This window comes from Sabethes cyaneus, chromosome 3 (assembly GCF_943734655.1).
Source record: "Sabethes cyaneus chromosome 3, idSabCyanKW18_F2, whole genome shotgun sequence".
Classification (NCBI taxonomy): Eukaryota; Metazoa; Arthropoda; class Insecta; order Diptera; family Culicidae; genus Sabethes; species Sabethes cyaneus.
In genome coordinates this window covers 22,787,714-22,809,544 of record NC_071355.1, presented here as the reverse complement: position 1 = coordinate 22,809,544, position 21,831 = coordinate 22,787,714, and the positions used below count along the sequence as shown (strand labels likewise).

Here is a 21,831-nt window from a genome sequence, read left to right as displayed (position 1 = left end):
ATTTTATACTGTACGCTAGCTTATTGCTGTCAGAGAATATGGTTTGATAGCAATATCGTCTTGATTTCTACGTGATCAACCCAAGTTACAACGAGAGCTGAATTGCAAGAACAATGGCTGTTTACGGGTTGGTTTAAGGCGATCAAAGCTGCATAAAGTAAGTACTTAAATGGTGTTTAAATAAGCTATGTTTAAGCTACTTTAAGTTTTTCAAACCAGTTTTCTCCCAAAAACTGATAAACGAGCTTAAAGCGGATTGTTTTTACCAAAAAGTTTGCTTCTAAACAGGCATGAACATCAAACCGTTTTACGGCTGCCTAAAGGTGTTAAAGAAAGCTTTCACTAGGCTCACAGCTTTCAAACTACTTTAAGGTTGCTTAAGGGTGTTAAAGTGGCTAACTTCTATCAAGTTTTCTTTCGGCTCACAGCACACATACTGTCAGATCATAGAATTTCGCAATTCGGCTGACAGCAAAAGTATGTCGGTTATCGACATTATTGACTGCTTCACGCTAGGCGGGCTAGGCTTCAGGTGTAAAGTAGAAATACTCACAGTAAGAGATACGGGGAAACTAAAGCCAACGATTTGGCGGAGCAAAATGCTGTAGCAGTGTGACTTGATTGTTTTCAATATGATCCGCTTCTGTTTTGTTTACATGATTTTTGCACAATATAGCGATATATCTTTCAACCGAGGGGCAAGACACTGTTGAAAATATATTACTTTTCCTTATGGAAATGTTTTTTCAACCTTAATATATTTACCTTTCCCACACATAATATAACCTAAAGCCCTATAAAGTTATACATTTATAGGGCTTTAATAGGGCCTAATATATTAATATTATGATAATATTATGAAGTGTCTTGCCCCTCGCTTTCAACTTAACCAGTGTAAAATGCATTGCAAAGCTTTAGACACACTGTGTCCGAGTATAATATTCAAGGTGCGTGACTGTACTTGTTAGTCAAACATTTAAGCGAACAGTATGCTTGTTCGATTGGCTCCCTTTTGACAATTCTCGCTGCTCGCTTGGCTCCCAAGATGGCTGCTTCCGCGTATCTCTCACCTCTGAGTATTTCTAGTGTAAAGGTATTCTCACTGTCTGTCTGTTATGGATCAAAAGATGGGCGGGTTCAATTCCCGGAAAAAGACATGCATTTTTAATTAGCTAGCTTAATTATACGAATTAGTTATTCGAAATTAAAAAGTATTAAAAATATCGCGTTCGAAACATGTTTCCCAGCAAAAAAAGCCCGCGTTTCATTTTTTTTAATTTAAAAATAGATTTTTTTTTTGGCTGCATAAAGGTTGATGAAACGTTGATTATACGACTGGAAAAGCAGATTGCAAAACTATTTCTCGTTCTAAAAATAGAATTGACAGCATTGCTCAAACTGGCTATTTGAAAGCGCAAAAAAGTTTCTATTAAGCTTCACTGCAGCTTCGAAAGCAGCTGTTAATTAGCCTGAAGCTTGATAAAATCACCAGATTTAGACGTTTAAGAGCTGAAAAAAGGTTTTCATTTCTAAACCTAAACCATAGATCAGCGCAGGTTGAATAAAATCAGCTATAAAATCGTTTGATCAGCCTGAAACTGTTACTTGGGAATTTCACCCGTTATTTGAGATTTTTCGATTTTACGATTACATTAAGTTTTATCTAAAATAAAACTATTTATATATGATGTAGATGATACTGTCGTGTAGCCAGCACTACACACTTAAACAGATCGGTAAATTTTACCGAACGTTCAGCTGTTTAGATTTCGGTAAAATTTTACCGAATTCGGTGCTTTTTTCTAAGTGTGTACAGTACTTATTTTAAAATTCAATCATCTTTTTAAATATGTTTCTATTCAAAGATTTCTAAAAAATACTCGAAAAAGAGATCAATTTCACTCGAATTCACGGTACCAGAACATAAACACAAAATAAAAAGCAGGAAATTCCCTAAAGCCTGATATCGACCTGAAAAGAAATGGGCAAAAAGATAGGTTAAGAAATGCTAAAGAAAAGATTTCCCGTTTGCGATTTCTTTACCAGTATGCACCTCACAAGAAATATTGTTTCATTTTCAGATGGCGCAGTTTAAACATGCAAGTGAATTGGGTCCTAAAGCCCTATGTCGTTTTTAGCTTGAATCGATGAGGTTAGGGTTAGGAACACATATTTTGATATTCAATTTTATATTTTTAGGCTATTGCCGTTAAAAACCTTTTTTTTAATTTTGTGAAATTTTGAACAAAAAATAAACATTTGGGCAACCTTATATAGACAAACTATAGTTGTGCATGGTTGTGTCAAGCGGTGTCTAGACAACACGAATTATAAAAAGAAACCATAGTATGTCTTGAAATGTCACGGAAAACTTTTTGTTTACCTTCACGCTCATGTGATAGTGTGTCAAAAAGTCAAAAGTTGCAAAGTCAGGAAATGGCTTGGCAATCGCGACCTATAAAACATTTTCTGAGTTTACAGCTCATTTTCCGGTTCCGGTCATCTCAGTTTAATTAAGGCCTTTGTCAAAATCAGCAATAAGCGTAGTGACTGCACTTGGTCACAGCGTGGATGGCTTCAGTTTTCGGATGCAACACTCGCCATCGAGATGCGACCGTTTGGTTAGAAACGCACAGAAATTTTTGGTCTGCCGTTCGCCCTACTGCTGATTCACATCGGAGTAGCAGAACATACCAATCTGATTGATAATACGGTGCCAGTTTCGGTTGGCATTTTTTTTTCATACTTTTCTGCGAGGTCGATTGTACCGAGATTATACTGTTGGCCATCAGTTTGACAGCGTTTAGTCATTCTTAGCGCAAACTAGATTTGGACTAAGTCTAGCACCGTGAATCGATGGATTGGAATACATTGCCCGAATCAAAACTTTTATCCGATAACTAGTACAAATTTGATGTTCCACTTCCTCACGAACAGCAAAACGCAGACAAGCACAAGAGACAACTGCGAAGCTGCAACTGTCAAAACGATCAGCTGCTCTAATGTCAAACCAGAGTTGCCAGTGAGAAAAAGTTACATTGTTGCCAGAAACGTGTTATATTCGTTATGTCAAGGAAGATCTCTAATGTCAAGGGAGAATAAATTACAATATTTTTGCTTTTTAATTTTTTAGTGCTCTGCATCTTTTTAAAAAAGAAAAAACTATACTCTGGTAGTCATAATGGGAAGCTTTATCGTTCCTTCTAAAAAAATCATCTTTTTATCACAAATTTTAGGACCCAATTGAAACGTTTTACCACAAGAAAAAATGACAGATAATTGCTTGCCTTGCAGTTGTCAAAATTTCTTCGATAAATACAGCAAAGTTTCGTTAATTGGTGGTTCGTTAATTGGGCGGTTCGTTAATTGGGTGTTCGCTAATTGGGCTATATGACAACTTGAATGTCAAAATTGTATGGAATTTTCGAGTTTAGAAATTTCTAACAACTGTCAGTCGGCCCAATTAGCGAATCAGCTGGAGTGCAATCGTGGCCCAATTAACGAATTCAGGCTGTAGTAAGATTTTTTCTTGAGCTGTTCTTTTCAGCTGGATACTAGGCTTAAACACTGAACCTACACAAGAAATGTGAAAAATAGAATCTTTCCCTACATTCCACCCTGCTAAGTGAATCAAACATCCGAATGAAGAATTTCGGTAGTTTAAGGGGAACCCGAAAATGGCTCAAAGATGGCTGGATAAATGGCTAAGGCCCCGTACAGAGTAAACGCGACAGCGACGCGACACGACTTCGCTCTCATGTTGCCAAATGCACAGTCCTGCTTCAGGCGAAAAAGGGCTGCGCGTATAACTACAGCAAGAAATGTCGCGTCGCGTCGCATGTCGCTTGCACTCTGGCGGTACCCTAAGGCTATTGGCAGCTGACTCTCAACCACCGTTTACAGTTTAGCTGGTGAAGGCGTTGTGCTATTCCCGCAAAGCTGCATCATATGAGAGTGTAATTGACAGATTGGCGTGAAATTAAATAAAAAGAAAACTTACCCAATTTAATTCCACCAAGTTTATTTATTTTTGACAGATACGTATGATTTCGCCTACGACTTGCAGGTTTCCTCAGTGTCTGTTTTCGAACTCAGGTTTCGTTTTCTACTAAGACGCTGCTCCAAAAACTTCAGACAGATTGGCGGTTCAATTCTCACCGAAGAAGAAAAAGCACAAAAATAATCTTGAAATGTCAACAGAGAATAAAATGTCGACCAACATTTGAAAAAGGCGAATAAGCCAAACGTCAAACAGACCGAGCTATTTTTTTGATGTAGCAGTGGAAAATGAACTCTCACTCGTTCTGTTTGACAGTTAACTTATTCGCCCTTCTCAAAATATTTGTCGATAAATGGGTTTGGTATCCAGCTTTCCACGAACGATAATGGCGGATATTGAGCACAAGTGGGCACAATGTTTTGACATTCATTGGAGGAGCGTCGAGTTCGCCCTGACGGAGTTACTACGGATACATTCATGATTGTTTGTTGTTCGAGTGTAAAAATGTAAACATTGATTAATTTTGCAGACCAGCTGATGTGAGACATAACTAAACGGATTCAAACTTGTATCCAGCTTTCCACGAGCGATAATGGCGGATATTGAGCACAAGTGGGCACAATCTTTTGACATTCCTTGGAGGAGCGTCGAGTTCGCCCTGACGGAGTTACTATGGATACATTCATGATTGTTTGTTGTTCGACTGTAAAAATGTAAACATTGTTTAATTCTGCAGATCAGCTAAAGAGGAACATAATTGAACGGACAACAAGTTTTATGAATTGTGGCTTTGCAGTTTTCGCGAATTTCAGGGAGAAGCCAAATACGCAAAGGAAAGTTTCTTATCAAGACGAGACGCTGTTCGAGAGCAAACTTGGCAAAAACGGGTCGACTAATATGAAGTTAATGTCTCTGAGTTCACTCGGATGTTTAATTCGGACGATTGTAAAAGTATCCTGAGCCGGTGCTTTCAGGAAATTATGGCCGCAAACCACTACAAAAGTTTGAATCAGTTCATTTATGTTCCATTTCAGCTGATCTGCAAAATGAAACAATGTTTACATTTTTACACTCGAACAACAAACAATCATGGATGTTTCCATAGTAACTTCGTCAGGGCGAACTCGACGCTCCTCCAATGAATGTCAAAAGATTGTGCCCACTTGTGCTCAATTACCGCCATTATCGCTCGTGGAAAGCTGGATAGTGATTTGCGGCCATAATTTGCTGAAGGCACTGGCTCAGAATACTTTTTCACAATCGTGCGAATTAAACATTCGAAACATTACACATTAATGCAAACATTCATGTTGGTCGAGCCGTTGTCAAGTTTGCTCCCTAACAGCGTCTCGACTTGATAAGAAACTTTCCGTTGCGTATTTGGACATTCTGCCTGAAATTTGCGAAAACTGCAAAGCCATAATCCATAAAACTTGTTGTCCGTTCAATTATGTTCCTCTTCAGCTGATCTGCAAAATTGAACAATGTTTACATTTTTAGATTCGAACAACAAACAATTATGAATGTATCCATAGTAGCTCCGTCAGGGCGAACTCGACGCTCCTGCAATGAATGTCAAAAGATTGTGCCCAATATCCGCCATTATCGCTCATGGAAAGCTGGATCACAGAGAACAGATTAACAGGTTCGAAGGAAGTAATCGATTTTTTGTGTGTAAAATCTGTCGGTAGCGCCCTCCAGAAATAGTTTGCCAAACGCATAAAAAAATATCCATGTACCTTTATCAATATTTCTTTGTGCTGGAGTTACATAGCAGCGATGACAGCGACATCAAGATTTAGTTTGCCACTTACTGCTCGAGGGGTGCTCTATTGAAGGATTACTCGTAGATTACATAAAAACCTTTTACACACTTTTGGTCGATTACCTGGTAGTCTGTTCTCTGTGGCTGGATATGGCACATATAGAGCGCTTCTCCACACCTGTCTATTTAGCCTCATTGGTGCAAGTGTATCTAAAAACATCGAAAACATGGTAACTGAATGATGGCTTTTTAAACACGCGTGCGCTAGCAAAACATCGAAACATATTCCAAACGTCAAAGTTTTCTCCGTTTCTCTGCTTTCCATCGTTTCGTAGTCGATTCTGCTGTTCTGTTCTGTTGATACTTTCGCCATACACCATACTGTGCGGTTCACTCAATTTTAAATAATTGTTCCAAATTATTTGTGAATTTTACAACAAATTTAATATAAATCAGTGTTTAACAACATGGCTCTGCGTGTACAGTTTGAAAACAATGACGACATAGGAGTGTTCAGCAAACTTACGAATTCTTACTGCTTGGTAGCTATCGGCGGTTCGGAAGCATTTTACAGGTAATAACAACATTGTGCAATTCGTTAAGTTGAGAAGTCATGCTTCCAACGAAAGGAAATAAGTGAAATTTTTTGCATTTCTTTTGCAATTAGATATTATTTTAATATCACATTCCTGTAGCAAAAATCGAGAGTGAATTTTAGCTCAGGTTAGGTTTCGACTTCACATGTGCCCCGTATGCGATGTTTTATGTATCTGTGTCTCCATCGGAATTCAGAATATAAAGCTAGCTTTTGTGTGTTGTGTGTTGTGTCTTATCTGCTTTAAAAACCATTTTACTAATCCGCCTTGCAGCACTTTCGAATCGGAGCTGGCAGAAACTATTCCGGTGGTGCACGCCAGTATTGCAGGATGCCGAATTATCGGTCGGCTGACCGTTGCCAACAAAAACGGGCTCATCGTTCCTGGCAGCACAACCGACGTTGAGTTGCAGCATTTACGAAATTCCCTGCCGGATACGGTTAAAATTCAACGTGTCGAAGAACGGCTATCGGCTCTGGGGAATGTGATTGCTTGCAATGATTACGTTGCCCTAGTACATCCCGACATTGACCGGGAGACAGAGGAAATAATAGGAGACGTGCTCGGGGTGGAAGTATACCGACAGACAATAGCGAATAATGTTTTGGTTGGTGCTTACTCGGTCCTCAGTAATCAGGGCGGTCTGATTCATCCCAAGACGGCCACTTCCGAACTGGACGAGCTGGCGTCACTTCTGCAGATTCCGTTGGTGGTAGGATATGAGCTATACTTGGATGATAATGTTTTCTAACAGTTTCGTTTTCCTCTTTTCAAGGCTGGAACGGTTAATCGTGGCTCGGAAGTGCTTGCGGCAGGCGTAGTTGTAAACGATTGGTGTGCATTCTGTGGTACGAGTACGACGTCAACCGAACTGTCGGTTGTAGAAAGTGTCTTTAAACTGAACGAAGCACAGCCCACTGGAGTAACGAACAATTTACGGGCATCACTGATAGAGGCGTACGTATATAAATGCCTACAGCGAATAAACTGGAAATTGTTTTTTTAATGTCGATATTTTTTTCAGAATGGCTTAAGCGCTGTCATGTTTTCCGTGGTATGACGAGGTGGTTTAACTCATAAACAATTATTGGTAAGTGCGGTAACAACAAAATAAATGGCTTATATTTGTACAATTTAGCAAGTCAACATGATCGATTTACAAAATATATTAACTTCTGTTTAGTGTAAATCAAGCATTATCGAAAGTTACTCAGTTCAGATGACATTGCATTGTAGAACCGATGAATAAATCACTAGAGTGCTTTTTGTACCATGGCAGCAGGTAATGTCAATTCAGAAAAACGCGTTCAAGGGCGAGGCCTACTACGATGTCGATGAATATAATGGTATGGATAACGGATAATGGTTGACAGATCCCCGCATGTCAGTACTATACATGATTAAACTCAAAAATGGAGAATATCGATATGGGACTCATGGCAAGTGTAGACAGATGTTAGTTAGTTAGTTGGCCTACCGTCTTACGACAAGGCCAGCGCAGTATAATTTCTCCATCTGTTTCGACCATGGCAACTAGTCTCCAGTTCCGCGGGCACCCAGTGCTCGCCAGATCTCGCACCACCTGGTCTTGCTACCTCGCTCGTTGTGCCCCTCTTCGTCTTGTTCCTACCAGATTTGATGCGAAACGTTTTAGTCTGGTGTACTGATCTTCCATCGCCTCAAATGTTCTGCCAACAGCATCCACGTCGTCAGCAAAGCATAAAAATTGACTAGATTTATTAAAAATCGTGCCCCGCATTTCGATCGCCGCTCGTCTTATAACACCTTCGAGCGCAATGTTGAATAGCAGGCAGGAAAGACCATCTCCTTGTCGAAGTCCCCTGCAAGATTCGAATGGGTCCAACAATCCACCAGAGATTCTCACACAGCATTGGATCCCATGCATCGTAGCCATAAGTCTAGTAAGCTTACCCGGAAAGCCGTTTTCGTCCAAAATTTTCCATAGCTCTTGTCGGTTTACGCTATCATATGCGGCTTTGAAATCGATGAACAGGTGGTGCGTGGGGACTCGAAATTCGCGGCACTTCTGGAGGATCTGCCGCAGGGTGAAGATTTGGTCCGTTGTAGACCGACCCTCCATGAATCCGGCCTGGTAACTTCCCAAAAATCTATTGGCTATTGGCGATAGTCGATGAAAGATGACTTGGTACAGCACTTTGTAGGCGGCATTCAGGATAGTGATTGCTCGGTAGTTCTCACAATCCAGCTTATCACCTTTTCGGTAGATAGGGCAGATAATACCGTCTTTCGACTCCTCCGGTATTCGTTCCGTATCCCAAATCTTGACAATCAGTTACTGCAGACAGCAGGTCAACTTGTCCGGGCCCATTTTAATAAGTTCCGCTCCAATGCCATCAGCTTCCGCTATTGTTGTTCTTCAGCCGCTGGATGGCTTCTTTAACTTCCAAATGGTCACTATAAGCGTGGTGCGGAGAAATCTTCCATCGCGCTCTGCTACTGAGAAATACGTCTTACCTCTGCTGCGGCTGGGCCTGGGATACGAAAGAGGCCGAATGGTGTCTGTACGGTAAACGATAGCTCTGCGCGAATTGGCAGAAAAAATTGATGGTTTGATGAAAATTGTAACACTCGAATAAAACAACGTCCGCTTAAACGAGATCTTCCATTTATTATAGCCGTTTTAGTTGTACAGTGCTGCTAGAAATTATTGTAAGGTGGAAAACAACAATATCGACAAGGGGTTATACAAAATTTACGCATTCGTTCACCCCCCGTTGAGTATTCAGACTAAACTGACGATAGTAAGGCAATTTTGGTAACTGCTCTCTTAAATTCACTGGATGACGTCTTCACTGTTACCACTCGAACAGCACCATCCTCTCCCGGGTGTGTGGCAATAATCCTTCCGCGTCGCCATTGCAGAGGCGGTTGACCTTATACTCCTTCACTCCGTCGTACCACTTTTGTCTCCCTTGTAACTGATGGAGATACTCTCTGGACCATCTGCGCCAGAAATGTTGCTGCATAAGTTGGATATGTTGCCACCGATTGAGACGTCCAACCTTCTCGTCCTCATATGACGGTTCCGGAATGGCCAGCGTTGACCGAAATGTAAGGAAATGTCCTGGAGTTAGCACAGCAAGATCGTTAGGGTTTTTCTGACATCGGACACAATGGTCGCGAGTTAAGTATTGCCTCCGTTTGAGCCAGGAATGTACACATCTCCTCGTATGTTAATTTCGTTTCGCCGACAACTCGCTTCATATGCTGTTTCATTGATTTTATTGCGGCCTCCCATATACCTCCAAAGTGTGGGATTCTTGGTGGTATGAAATGCCAACGGATCTGTTTAACACTGCAATATTCATCAAGTTTTTGTTGATGCAATTTGGAGTTGAATAATTCCCGCAAAACAGCCAACTCATGATTGGCTCCTACAAAACAGGTAGCATTATCGGAAAATATATCACTTGGAGTTCCACGTCTACCAGAAAACCGTTGAAGGGCAGCTATGAATTTATCTGTCGTTAGATCTGACACTACTTCGCAATGCAACGCCTTTGTAGTCATGCACACGAAGACCGCTACGTATGCCTTATAGCACCTTCCACCTCTTCCCTCTATCTTCAGCGTGAACGGTCCAGCGTAGTCGATTCCCACTTTAGAGAAGACTGGCGCCGGGTTTACACGATATTCCGGAAGATTTCCCATGAATTGTCTACCTGGTGTAGGATTTTGTCTGGCACAAACTTGGCACTTTGAGATAATGTTTCTAATAAGTTGTTTGACTCGTACAGGCCAGAATCGCTCACGGACGATGGCCAATAATCCATTAGGGCCCACATGTTGGTTTTCTTCATGTAGCTTCCGTACTAAAATTTCCGTCACATGATGAACTGGGAGTAACACTTGGTGTCTTCCGTCATATGGTATAGCTGAATACTTCAATCGCTCACCGACTCGTATTAGGCCGTCTTCCCCGATGAATGGTGCCAAGTTGGAAACGCGGTTTCGCTTAGTAGATTGAGATTTCAATGCCTTGATGATATCACCAAAATTCTGCTTCTGAAGGACTAGAAAGATCGCTCGCTCTGAGCGAGCAATATCGATGGCATCTATATTCTTAAACTGTCGCTTTTTATGTATCTGATAGTCAATGTACCGCAAAACGTATACCCACGCTCTTTGTAGCTTTCGAATATTGCTCAACCTATCAAGTTTGATTGGCTGCTCCTGAAGAGTAGCAGTCAATACAATGGCAGTTCTTAATTCCGGCAGTGATTCATCATCCAAAACTTCAGTATTTTCAGTTATAAGCTGCAAGTTCCATAACATAGGAGGTCCCGTCCACCACATATCATTTTCGAGTAGATCCTCTGGCATGACACCTCTCGAAATCATGTCCGCCGGATTGTTTTCCGATCGTACGTACCGCCATTGATATCCTTGAGTCAGCTCCATTGTCACGGCAACACGATTGGACACAAACTGGTTCAGCACCAACGGTGACTTCTTGAGCCAGCATAGCACGATTTGAGAATAACAAAACAAAAGTACCTTATCGAACGTAACACCTAAGGCCAATACCACCTTTTGGATGAGCTCCGCAAGCAGCTTTGCACCGCATAGTTCCAATCGTGGAATTGTGAGCGGCTTAATTGGAGCAACACGGGATTTACTGGCGATGAGGTTTACACTGATGGTGCCCTCCTTACTAATAGACCTTATATAAATTACGGCACCATATCCACGCAATGAAGCATCCGAAAATCCACACAATTCGATTTTGGCAGTATCACTAGGAATAACACAGCGCGGCTTACGAATTTGATGAACAGCAGGCAACTGATGCCAAAAGGACATCCACCGCTGCCATATTTCATGTGGAGGTGTTTCTTCCCAATCGAGACCAAGTCGCCATATGTCCTGCATAATTAATTTAGCAACCATGACAATCGGTCCCAAAAAACCTGCAGGGTCGAACAGGCTCGAGATCGCTGATAGTATATTTCGTTTAGTCCAGCTGTTTGTTTCAATAGCACTGGGAACGCGAAAGGCAAAATAATCATCCTGCGGGTTCCAAATAAGGCCCAACGTTTTAATAGTATTGTTAATTTCACACTCGCTGAAATTGATTTGCTTTTCGTGAAACTCGGCAGGAATAGCTTGCAAAACCTCATGGCTATTAGAGCAAAACTTGTGAACACCAAAACCTCCTCTGCGGAGTAACTCAACCAATTCCTTGTAAATATGAATCACCTCATCAGCCGACCTTCCGCCTGTCAAGAAATCGTCAATATAACTGTCATATTTGACGACGTGTGCAGCTAAAACAAAGTTTGCTCCTTCATCGTTTGCTAACTGTGTCAATACCCTTGTTGCATGGTGTGGGGAACTTGAAATACCGTACGTTACTGTTTGTAATTCAAATTCTCGCAAAGTATCACTCGAGTCTCGCCACAAAATTCTTTGGTACTTGCAATCGTCTTTATGAAGCCTGACCTGACGGTACATTTTGGGAATATCACCTGTCAGTACGACCGTGTGTGTGCAAAATCTTAAAATAAGTGACAGTAGGTCACTTTGTACCGTAGGCCCAACCTTCAACGTGTCATTGAGCGAAATGCCTGTGGTAGTCTTTGCTGAAGCGTCAAAAACTACCCTAGTCTTAGTAGTGGAACTTGATGATTTATATACTGCATGATGAGGTATATAATAACATCCATCACCTGCGTGCGGTACCTCCTTCATGTGACCAAGTGCGAGATATTCTGTCAGAAATTCAGCATACTCAATCCGCTTGTCTGGGTTTCTTACCAATGACGTCATCAACCTATCTAATCGCTTCAATGCAAATTTGTATGATTCCCCTAAGTCTTTCTGCAGATTGTTGAACGGTAGCCGTACGATATACCGCCCATGTTTATCACGTGTGTGTGTGGATGCAAAATGGTTTTCAACATCGATCTCTGCTGTGGTCATACTATTATCAGACGAAACGTTCTCTAATTCCCAAAACTTTGTCATGATCTGAACAAGGTTATCTTCAAAGCGATTGAACTGGCAGGCACGTGGATAAAGCTTGCCTTTTCTGATTGGAATCGATCCTCCCATAACCCAACCCAATTCTGTTTCAGCTAATGTCAGCGAATTGTTACCAATCTTAAAGCGTCCCTTCTTAACCAAATCAAAGAAAATTTCATTTCCTATAATGGCGTCGACTTTCGTAGCTGTCTGAAATTTCGGATCGGCTAATGCTATTCCAGCTGGGAGAGACAAAGTTCGTGCTTCAATCTCGACGAGAGGAAGTGTTGAAGTAACCTGTGGGACAACCAGGAATTCCAATACAGACGATGTAAAGGAACCGACGCAAGATTTGATCTTGGTTGATAACAAATATTTCACTGTGAATTGCATGTCGTTTAAACCACTGATAGGAAGGTCCACGCGATTCATTTTCAATTTCAGCCTACCCGCCAGCTCTTCGGTGACGATGTTACTATCTGACCCTGAATCTAATAACGCTCGACATTTGATGACGCCTTCCTTTCCTACCATAAACACCTCCGCAGTGGAAAGTACTACTTGACGGTTCGATCTGCCGACACTGGCGCACAGGGCGACGGCACTGTCCACATGAGCTGGATTCTCTGGATTACCTTCAGTTTGAACCGGTGCCTCTTTAAGCTGAGGTTTCTCACTAGCCTTTACCATTGACGTACTGGTAGCGGCTGTGCTACCCGGATGCAACAGAGTGTGATGCTTTCGATTACAACGTTGTACCTTGCATCCCTTGTCGGAAGGACAATCAATCACTCGATGTTTCTTTAGACAATTGAAACATAACCTTTCCTTTATAGCGACTAGTCTTCGATCCTCTACATCCATTTCCAGAAACTGTGCGCACCTGTATATTACATGCTCTGCCTTACAACAAGAGCACACTTCCTTTGACGTTGAAACAAACGATTTTGCTGTAAACGGCTGCGATTTTTGATTATATCCTTGGCGTTTAATTGCAGCCGCGGTTGACTGCTGCGTAACATGTTGCTGAGGACGATTTGTTCGCTGCAAAACACGCCCACGCTCCCGTAAGAATTCCATGAAATCATCATACGCTGGCAAATCCTCATGACCAATCTTGACTTCCCACTGTTCTTGAGTTTCCTTATCCAATTTTTTGTAAATGACGTTCACTAAAATCAACTCTGCCAACCCTTCAACTGGATAACCGTGACCATTCAAAGCATCAGTATGCTTTGTGCAGATATCTACCAGTTTCGCAAGCGATTTACCACGATTTTCCTTGCAGATTCTTGGACAATCCAGAATTGTATCGATGTGGGTGTCCAAAATCAAACGTTTATCCTCATATGCAGTCTCCAAAATTTTCCACGCGCTCTCATATTCGTTGTTATTGACAACAGCCTCATCAATTTTATCCTTCGCATCACCCGATAATGAATTACGCAGATATAAAATTTTCATCGCGGGAGACTCATTCACGTACCTTGCCATTATACTTTGAAAAAGGCTTTTGAAACTATACCAATTCTCCGGATTCCCATTAAACGTAGGGAATGGAGCTTGTAAATGAGGCACACTAGTCTGAACGAACACCGGCTGGGGTGTGTTACTTGACGGAAGCACTGAAGGGTTCTGCGTTTCCAATAACTTTGTAGTGAGCTCAGTTTGTGAAATCCTTGCCTGCAGTTCGACGTAAACTTGATCGTGAAGTTTTTCAAACGCAGCATATTCCTTGCGTTCCTCGGCACGGCCTTCTTTTGGCAGGAATGTAGACATTTCGCTATAATTCTTTTCATAATCATCTGCACATCTTCGTAATGTTTCCAAATGTAGCCGAAGTAAATGAATACTTATGTTTTCTGCCTGCAACGACTCATTTATCCGAAGTACCTTGTCGAGAAGCAAATCACGACGGTCTACCAGCGCATCCAAACTATTCTGCATCTTACGACGTTTTTCGATGGCGTCCTGTACGGCTTTTTGTTCAGCAATAGTAGGAAATGTATCTACGACGTTGCTGTTAGACCCCGAAAGCGCATCGAGAATGTTCCTTCTGTTTATTTGTGCCGACGATGAACGAGGCGTTTCAAAATTATTCATTCGTTTGTACGTTAATCATTTCTTTGTTATTGCAATGTTCGCTGTCACTTTCCGCACCGTCTCTTTTGTTTCAGTTGAGCCGGTCGCAAACGTCAACTTTTTTTTATGTCCACCAATATGGCAGTCCACTTGTGCCACGGGCACGATCTTGGTGGCGGAGCACCACCAACGTTTTCAGTTTATCACGAGAAACTAGCAACCGGTGCTAGCCATTTTTTCCACTAAACCACTTCAAACCATGCAAAATTCCTCCATAAATCCGGATTTGAAGGACCAGAATGTACGGTAAACGATAGCTCTGCGCGAATTGGCAGGAAAAATGGATGGTTTGATGAAAATTGTAACACTCGAATAAAACAACGTCCGCTTAAACGAGATCTTCCATTTATTATCCAGCTTTCCACGAGCGATAATGGCGGATATTGAGCACAATCTTTTGACATTCATTGGAGGAGCGTCGAGTTCACCCTGACGGAGTTACTATGGATACATTCACGATTGTTTGTTGTTGGAGTGTAAAAATGTAAACATTGTTTAATTTTGCAGCTGAAGTGAAACATAACTAAACGGATTCAAACTTTTATAGTGGTTTGCGGCCATAATTGGCTGAAGGCACTGGCTCAGAATACTTTTTCACAATCGTGCGAATTAAACATTCGAAACATTACACATTAACGCAAACATTAACTTCATGTTGGTCGAGCCGTTGTCAAGTTTGCTCTCGAACAGCGTCTCGACTTGATAAGAAACTTTCCGTTGCGTATTTGGACACTCTCCCTGAAATTTGCGAAAACTGCAAAGCCGCAATCCATAAAACTTGTTGTCCGTTCAATTATATTCCTCTTTAGCTGATCTGCAAAATTGAACAATGTTTACATTCGAACAACAAACAATCATGAATGTTTCCATAGTAACTCCGTCAGGGCGAACTCGACGCTCCTCCAATGAATGTCAAAAGATTATGCCCACTTGTGCTCAATATCCGCCATTATCGCTCGTGGAAAGCTGGATAGCCGTTTTAGTTGTACAGTGCTGCTAGAAATTATTGTAAGGTGGAAAACAACAATATCGACAAGGGGTTATACAAAATTTACGCATTCAGTGTCTTTTCAGTATTTGTCCATTTTCATCGCTTAAAACGAGCATACCATTACGCTCCTTGTTTTACTTGACACTTACGCGCTCCTCGTTTAGCATCTTCTCGCTTCTTGGCTTCTAGCGTAGACATCCGATCTCTCGAATTTAGTAAGCTGTCGTCAAATGTTGCTTTACTGCGGTTTAGAAGAGGTAGCCCGCGTTTGACTTTCCTTCCCGTCATTACCTCCTCTGGTGGTATCCCCGTGATGAAATGTGCAGCGGAGTTGTAAGCACAGATCGTCCTTCAGCCTTCAATTTATCACGGTAATTTGTCCCACTTGAAGACGCAGTTGCCATCGCCTTATTTATTAGTTTCATGCAGCTCTCGGCCAATCCGTTTTGCTGAGGATAAAATGGTGTGGAGAAGATGATGTCAATGCCACGCTCAAGGCAATACTGTTACTGTCTATACTCTTCCCCGTTGAAAGAGGGGGGCCATTATCCGTCTTAATATGCGCTGGAAATCCTTCCTTCTCGAAAATTTCGTCCAATACGCTTCTCGTATGCTCAAAACTGGTAGATTTCACTGGTTTAGCCATTATGTATCTGGAGCGATAGTCAACGATGACCAGAATTAAAACATTACCGAACTTAGACTAGGGACCGTTAAAATCTAGAGCGATCGTGTCCCATACGGTATCAGGGGCAAAGACTCTCATCATAGGAGTCGGCCTTTCGGGTCTTCCATTGGTTACACAAACTGCACATGAATTTGTCCAAGTTTCAGCATTCTTTGTCATGCCAGGCCACCAAACGCGTTCTCTTAGTTTGCTTTTAAATTTGGCAACTGACGGATGGCCCTCATGTGCGATTGTTAGCGTTTTATGGCGAAGATTCTCCGGTATGATTGCGCACCCCGTTTTAACCAAAATTCCGTCACGCATCGTTAAATCACTACCAAGCGCTTCAAATCGTCTCAATTCCTTAGGCCAAACTCCCGTTTCAAGAGCATCGATTACCTGTTTGTTACCAAATTCAATGTAAAAACGGAAATTTAGATTGAGTAATAAAAATATACCTTTTTAAACTGTATATCCGCAAATGTAGCGTGTTTGATTTCGTTCTCGGTCAAGAATTGAATTTGATTCATTTCAAGTGATGCGACTTCCCACGGGCTTATCTCTTCTTCGAAAGGACCATCGGTGCCAGCATAAAGCCTTGATGACGGATCCGCAATATTTTCCCTTCCACGCACGTATTCCACGGTAAGTTATATTGACTAAGTCTAAGAGTCCAGCCATCTGCACGGTTTAACGCTCGCTTGGAATCCTCACGTAATCTATTTAGGATAAACGTGAAGCCCTGCGCACCGGTACGAAGTGTGAAAGGTCTTCCAAGCAAAAAATAGGCGAAATGCTCCACCGCCCACACTGCAGCCAAAGCCTCGCCTTGGTTTTGTGGATACCTCTTCTCGGTCGTTGTCAGAGCTTTTGATGCGAAACTTATAACGCGTGGAGGTTTTCTACCGTCATCCTGAATGAGAACAGCCCCCAGAGCACATGGGGAGCCGTCCGTGTATAGAATTGTTTTGTCTGTTTCCGAAAAGTATCCTAGGAAGGTTTTGCATTGTTCAATGCGATCTTTAAGTCACTCATAAGCCTTCGTTTGTTCCTCGCTCCAGGACCAAACGCTTGCTAGTGACCGCCCATAATGGCCTCGCAAGATCGGCAAAACCCTGGATATACGGACTTAGGAACGAGGCCAAGCCCAGGAAGCTTCGGAGTTCGGAAATCGTGCTAGGTTGTCGGAATCTCCGAATGTTCTTAACTTTCGCCTCATCGATGTTGAAACCAGTTTCATCAACCTCATGGCCTAGAAACTTTAATCTAGTCTGATCGAATTCGCATTTACCAGTATTTACTGTCAAATTATTCTGCCTCGGCATCCTCAACACTTGGGATGTAGTTTTGCGAAGTTCATCTATGTATATAATAATATTCTCTACTCCTTCGAGTATCTTCGTCATTTCGCGCTGAAAATTTTCAGGGGCGCAATTCACCCCAAACATTAGCCGGGTAAACCGAAACATGCCATTTTCCGACATGAAAGTTGTTAAATCCCTCGACGACTCATGTAATTCCAAACGGTAAAAAGCGTTTGTAAGATCAAGTTTTGAAAAATATTTGGCCCCATGGAGCTTGACTCTCATCTCATCTAGCCATGGTAGGCGATAATATTCGCGTTTAATTGCTCGATTTGGTGCTCGCATGTTTACAACCAGGCAAAAATCTCCTTTGCCTTTTGGAACCGCCGACATGCCGCTAATCCAGTCGGGTGCTGTTGTTACACGCTCTATAATACCGTGTTTTTCCATATCCGCGAGCCAAGCTCTCGCACTCTGCCTAAAAGCAGCGGGTACATTATAGTAAGCATTTTTCGTCGGAGGGACGCTCCTGTCAACGCAAAACTTCACTCGAACGCCCGGTACTTTTGGAAACTTGAGTAGCCGCTTCGATGTTTCACAGTTGTTGACGGTTACCCCAACTTTCAACAATTTCAGATCACTTGCTGTGGACCGCCCCAGCAGTGAGCGGGTTCCTTCGCTATCGACTAAGAAATCAGCATCGATTACTGGTTTTTATCAGCCTACCACTTCTATTTTAGCCCTAAATGCGCACGTAACGCCAATGGACTTATTCGACGCGTAAGGGCGCAGTTCGTTGTCACTCGACAACTGGATTGGTTTTAGGTTGGCTGTGCCCGTATGGAGTTCATGCGATAATCGTTTCCAGTCTTCACCACCAATAATATTGACATCCGCTCCTGAATCCACCGGCTGAGAATATTCGTTTACCTTTTGACGTAGGACTACGTCTTTCAGGAAGATAGCTGGTATAGGGGGTAATTCCTGTAGCATCCCTAAGCTCGATGAAAAGAGCAAGCGAAAATTGAGAGTTTGCACTCTCTGAACGCATGTATCTAAAAGGACTGATTAAACGTGTCACTTCATTTTGTACCAGCAACAAGTACAGTTTACTTTTACTAATTTTATATAAATATCACCTCACCTTCGTTAACCGATATTAATCAAGATATATATTTAACAATTGGCGACGAGAATAAAACGGTAATTTAAGTAATTAGTGCAATTTTCTTGCGTGAGTGTAGTTTCGGGCTTATTTTTACTCGCGAATTAAGCTGAAGCGGCCAGCAAAAGTATTTTTGTGATATCTGCGTTGTGCCATTGCGAATTATTTCTAAGAAGAAATTGTGCGTTTCAGGCGACGATTACGTCTTTATTTTTATCCAGAATCAAAAGCTCATCAAATTTTATAACGCATTAGTGATTTTATTTGGTCATCAGCAAAGAAGCGTCAGTGCGAACAAAGGCCGTGGAACGCCAGAAATACGCCATTTTGCAAAGCGGTGCTATACAGTCTTTTGTGGCACGCGTTTTTCTTTTGTTTCGGATATCTTTGTACGGCGGCTGAAAAGTTTTTACATTCACTGGGCGACAGCATTCATTCGAACACCATTTTGTTATATGCTCACAGCTTGACTATCAGCGAGTCAATTTTTTGTTTTTTGGAAAGTGTTCTGCTGCAGGAGGTGCATGAGTACTGTGCACGATTAAATTGAGGATTTGGCTGCTGCTGTTGATTTCTGGATTTATTGCTGAGGATTTTTTTTGGACGGACATCGAAGATCGATACTTTTGGAAGATTTTTAGTCGACTGTTGCTGTGGGAGGATTTTTGCTGCTGTTGTTGAAGAATTTTTGCTGCTGTTGCAGGATTTTGCTGTTGCTGTTCAACGATTTTGTGTTGTTGGCTGCCATTTACAGAAGTTTACATACCCATTTGCCCCGAGGATATATAGATACGTGAAATGTCGTTGACAACAACTACCGAGCCTTATTTGCCTGGCTCAATTCCATTCTCCCAATATCTTGAACAACTTGAATGGATTTTCGACCACAATAATTTACCATCTGAGAAGCATAAAACGAGTTTTTTAGCTGTGTGCGGGCAAGAGGTTTATTCGGAATTAAAAAAATTATTCCCAGGTCAGAGTTTTAAAGATTTAACGTACAAGCAGATAACGGAAGAATTGACAAAGCGATATGATAAAAATGATTCAGAGGTAATTAATAGCTTCAAACTTTGGACTCGACGACAGGGTCAAAATGAGAAAGCTGAAGATTTCGTTTTGGCTGTCAAGGTTTTAGCTGAAAAATGTGATTTCGGAAATTTTAAGGAACGTGCGATTCGAGATGTTTTGGTAATCGGTGTTTTTGATAAAACGCTTCAAAAACGTTTATTTGACGAAGAAGACCTAACGGCTTCTAAAGCAGAAAGATACATTTTAAACCAAGAGTTGGCCAGTGCAAGGTCAAGATTATTGAACAGTGACGACGAACGGCACATGGGAGTGGTAGCGCGGTTGGGTCGTAGACCTGATCGTGCTCACCGCCGATATCGTAGTGGAAGTCGTAGCATAGATCGAAATCGTTCATTTTACAGAAGCGGAAGTAGAGGTAGATTTGCGTATAAAAGGAATAGCGAAGATAAACCTTTATATTTATGCTCCTTTTGCAAAAAGAAAGGCCACACTAGGAAATTTTACTATCGTTTTAAAGAAAAGAACCACCACAAAAACAAACCTAGTGTAAAGTTTTTAGATTCTCCTAAACCAGCCTCCTCCGGAGTTTCTTCGTTATTTAAAAGATTGAAAACTGATATGAATTCTGACACTGATGACGACGATATACCTTGTTTAATGATTTCAGCAATCAATAAAATAAATGAGCCTTGTTATGTTGAGGTGCACATAGAGAATAAGCGTTTAACAATGGAAATAGATTGTGGTTCGGCGGAATCAGTGATATCGGAAGAATTATTTTTACGAAATTTTAGAAAACATGAAATCAAGCCATGTTATAAAAAACTGGCTGTTATTGATGGAAAAAAATTGAAGGTAGTAGGTAAATCGGATGTTTCGGTACAATTAGGAGGAATAATCAAAAGCTTGAGTCTTGTGATTTTAAAATGCGATTTAAATTTTGTCCCTTTAATGGGTAGAAGTTGGTTGGACATCTACTATTCTGGATGGAGGAACACTTTTGCTCAACCAATTCAGTCTCTGGAGAGAATCAACGCAGTCAAGGAAGAGCAAGTTGTCAGCGATATTAAACATATCGCTCGGTGGTCGGGTAATTTCGGCGCATAAGCGCCAGTTGAAGTTTTTGTCTGACTCTCGCCGGAAAACTCACCGACCTTTGGTTTTCCGTGGAGAGAGTTCAACAGCTTTGCAACAACATAACAGTTCAAACTTCAGTCAGCAACATAACAGCAATAAGAGAAAGCGGGTTTCGGAGCAGTCAGAACAGTCATTTGATAATAACAGAAATAAAAAAATGCGAACTTTGGAGCGTTTGGAACGGTCATTTGACAATGACAGCGATTTTTATGGTTTTGTGGCTGACTCAGCCATTTTCGAAGAGAAGAAGGATAAGGAGTGTTATGCTTCCGATAGGCATGTATCGGAGCCACTTTCGTCATCGAGTATAGATAGTGAACCAGAAAAGTATTCTGGTGAGCATCGGAGTTCACCATCGAAACAGGGAAATAAAATGAACCGGAAACAAATTCCAAAGCCTACAAAACTAAGGCGTTCGGAAAGGATATCAACGAGTACAAGAAAGGATGAATATCTTTATTATTGAACATTTTTTCGATTTTATATAGATTTTGTGATTAATGAAGGATTAAGGCGTTTCATTTAGTAAATTAATTACATAGGAAAGATTTGTATACCTTATATTAGTTTTTGCTTTCGTGTAAAATGAAATGATAAACTTTAAGGGGAAAGAAGTTGTAGCATCCCTAAGCTCGATGAAGAGAGCAAGCGAAAATTGAGAGTTTGCACTCTCTGAACGCATGTATCTAAAAGGACTGATTAAACGTGTCACTTCATTTTGTACCAGCAACAAGTACAGTTTACTTTTACTAATTTTATATAAATATCACCTCACCTTCGTTAACCGATATTAATCAAGATATATATTTAACAATTCCAAAAAATCTTTCTCGAAAAGTGGTCAGGTTTTCAACACAAATAGCTTAGCGGTTTCCCGATCGATTTTCAATATTCTCACACCAATCGATTCGAAAATCTTCTAAGAATTGGCTCAAATGAAGAAAAGTATGTATTCTTGATGTTGATCTTTTGAAAAATTGAAAATAATGAACCTATGTTTTACCAGAATTCTCGCTTTGTGATTGG

The 21,831-nt window shown here is 41.3% G+C and overlaps 1 protein-coding gene across 1 annotated transcript; it reads left to right on the top strand.

Moving 5' to 3' along the window:
• The first annotated feature begins 6,140 nt into the window (after positions 1 to 6,140).
• LOC128742783 (eukaryotic translation initiation factor 6) lies at positions 6,141 to 7,545 on the top strand. Its single transcript, XM_053839238.1, has 4 exons — positions 6,141 to 6,339; positions 6,635 to 7,073; positions 7,137 to 7,318; positions 7,386 to 7,545. Exons 1-4 carry the CDS (start codon positions 6,233 to 6,235, stop codon positions 7,393 to 7,395), a joined length of 738 nt encoding a protein of 245 aa, XP_053695213.1. The 5' UTR covers positions 6,141 to 6,232; the 3' UTR covers positions 7,396 to 7,545.
• The last annotated feature ends 14,286 nt before the right edge of the window (positions 7,546 to 21,831 follow it).

Coding starts and splice junctions, on each gene's coding strand:
- LOC128742783 (XM_053839238.1), top strand. CDS start 6,233: ATGGCTCTGCGTGTACAGTTTGAAAACAATGACGACATAGGAGTGTTC. Junction 6,340..6,634: donor GGTTCGGAAGCATTTTACAG/GTAATAACAACA, acceptor TCCGCCTTGCAG/CACTTTCGAATCGGAGCTGG. Junction 7,074..7,136: donor TTCTGCAGATTCCGTTGGTG/GTAGGATATGAG, acceptor CCTCTTTTCAAG/GCTGGAACGGTTAATCGTGG.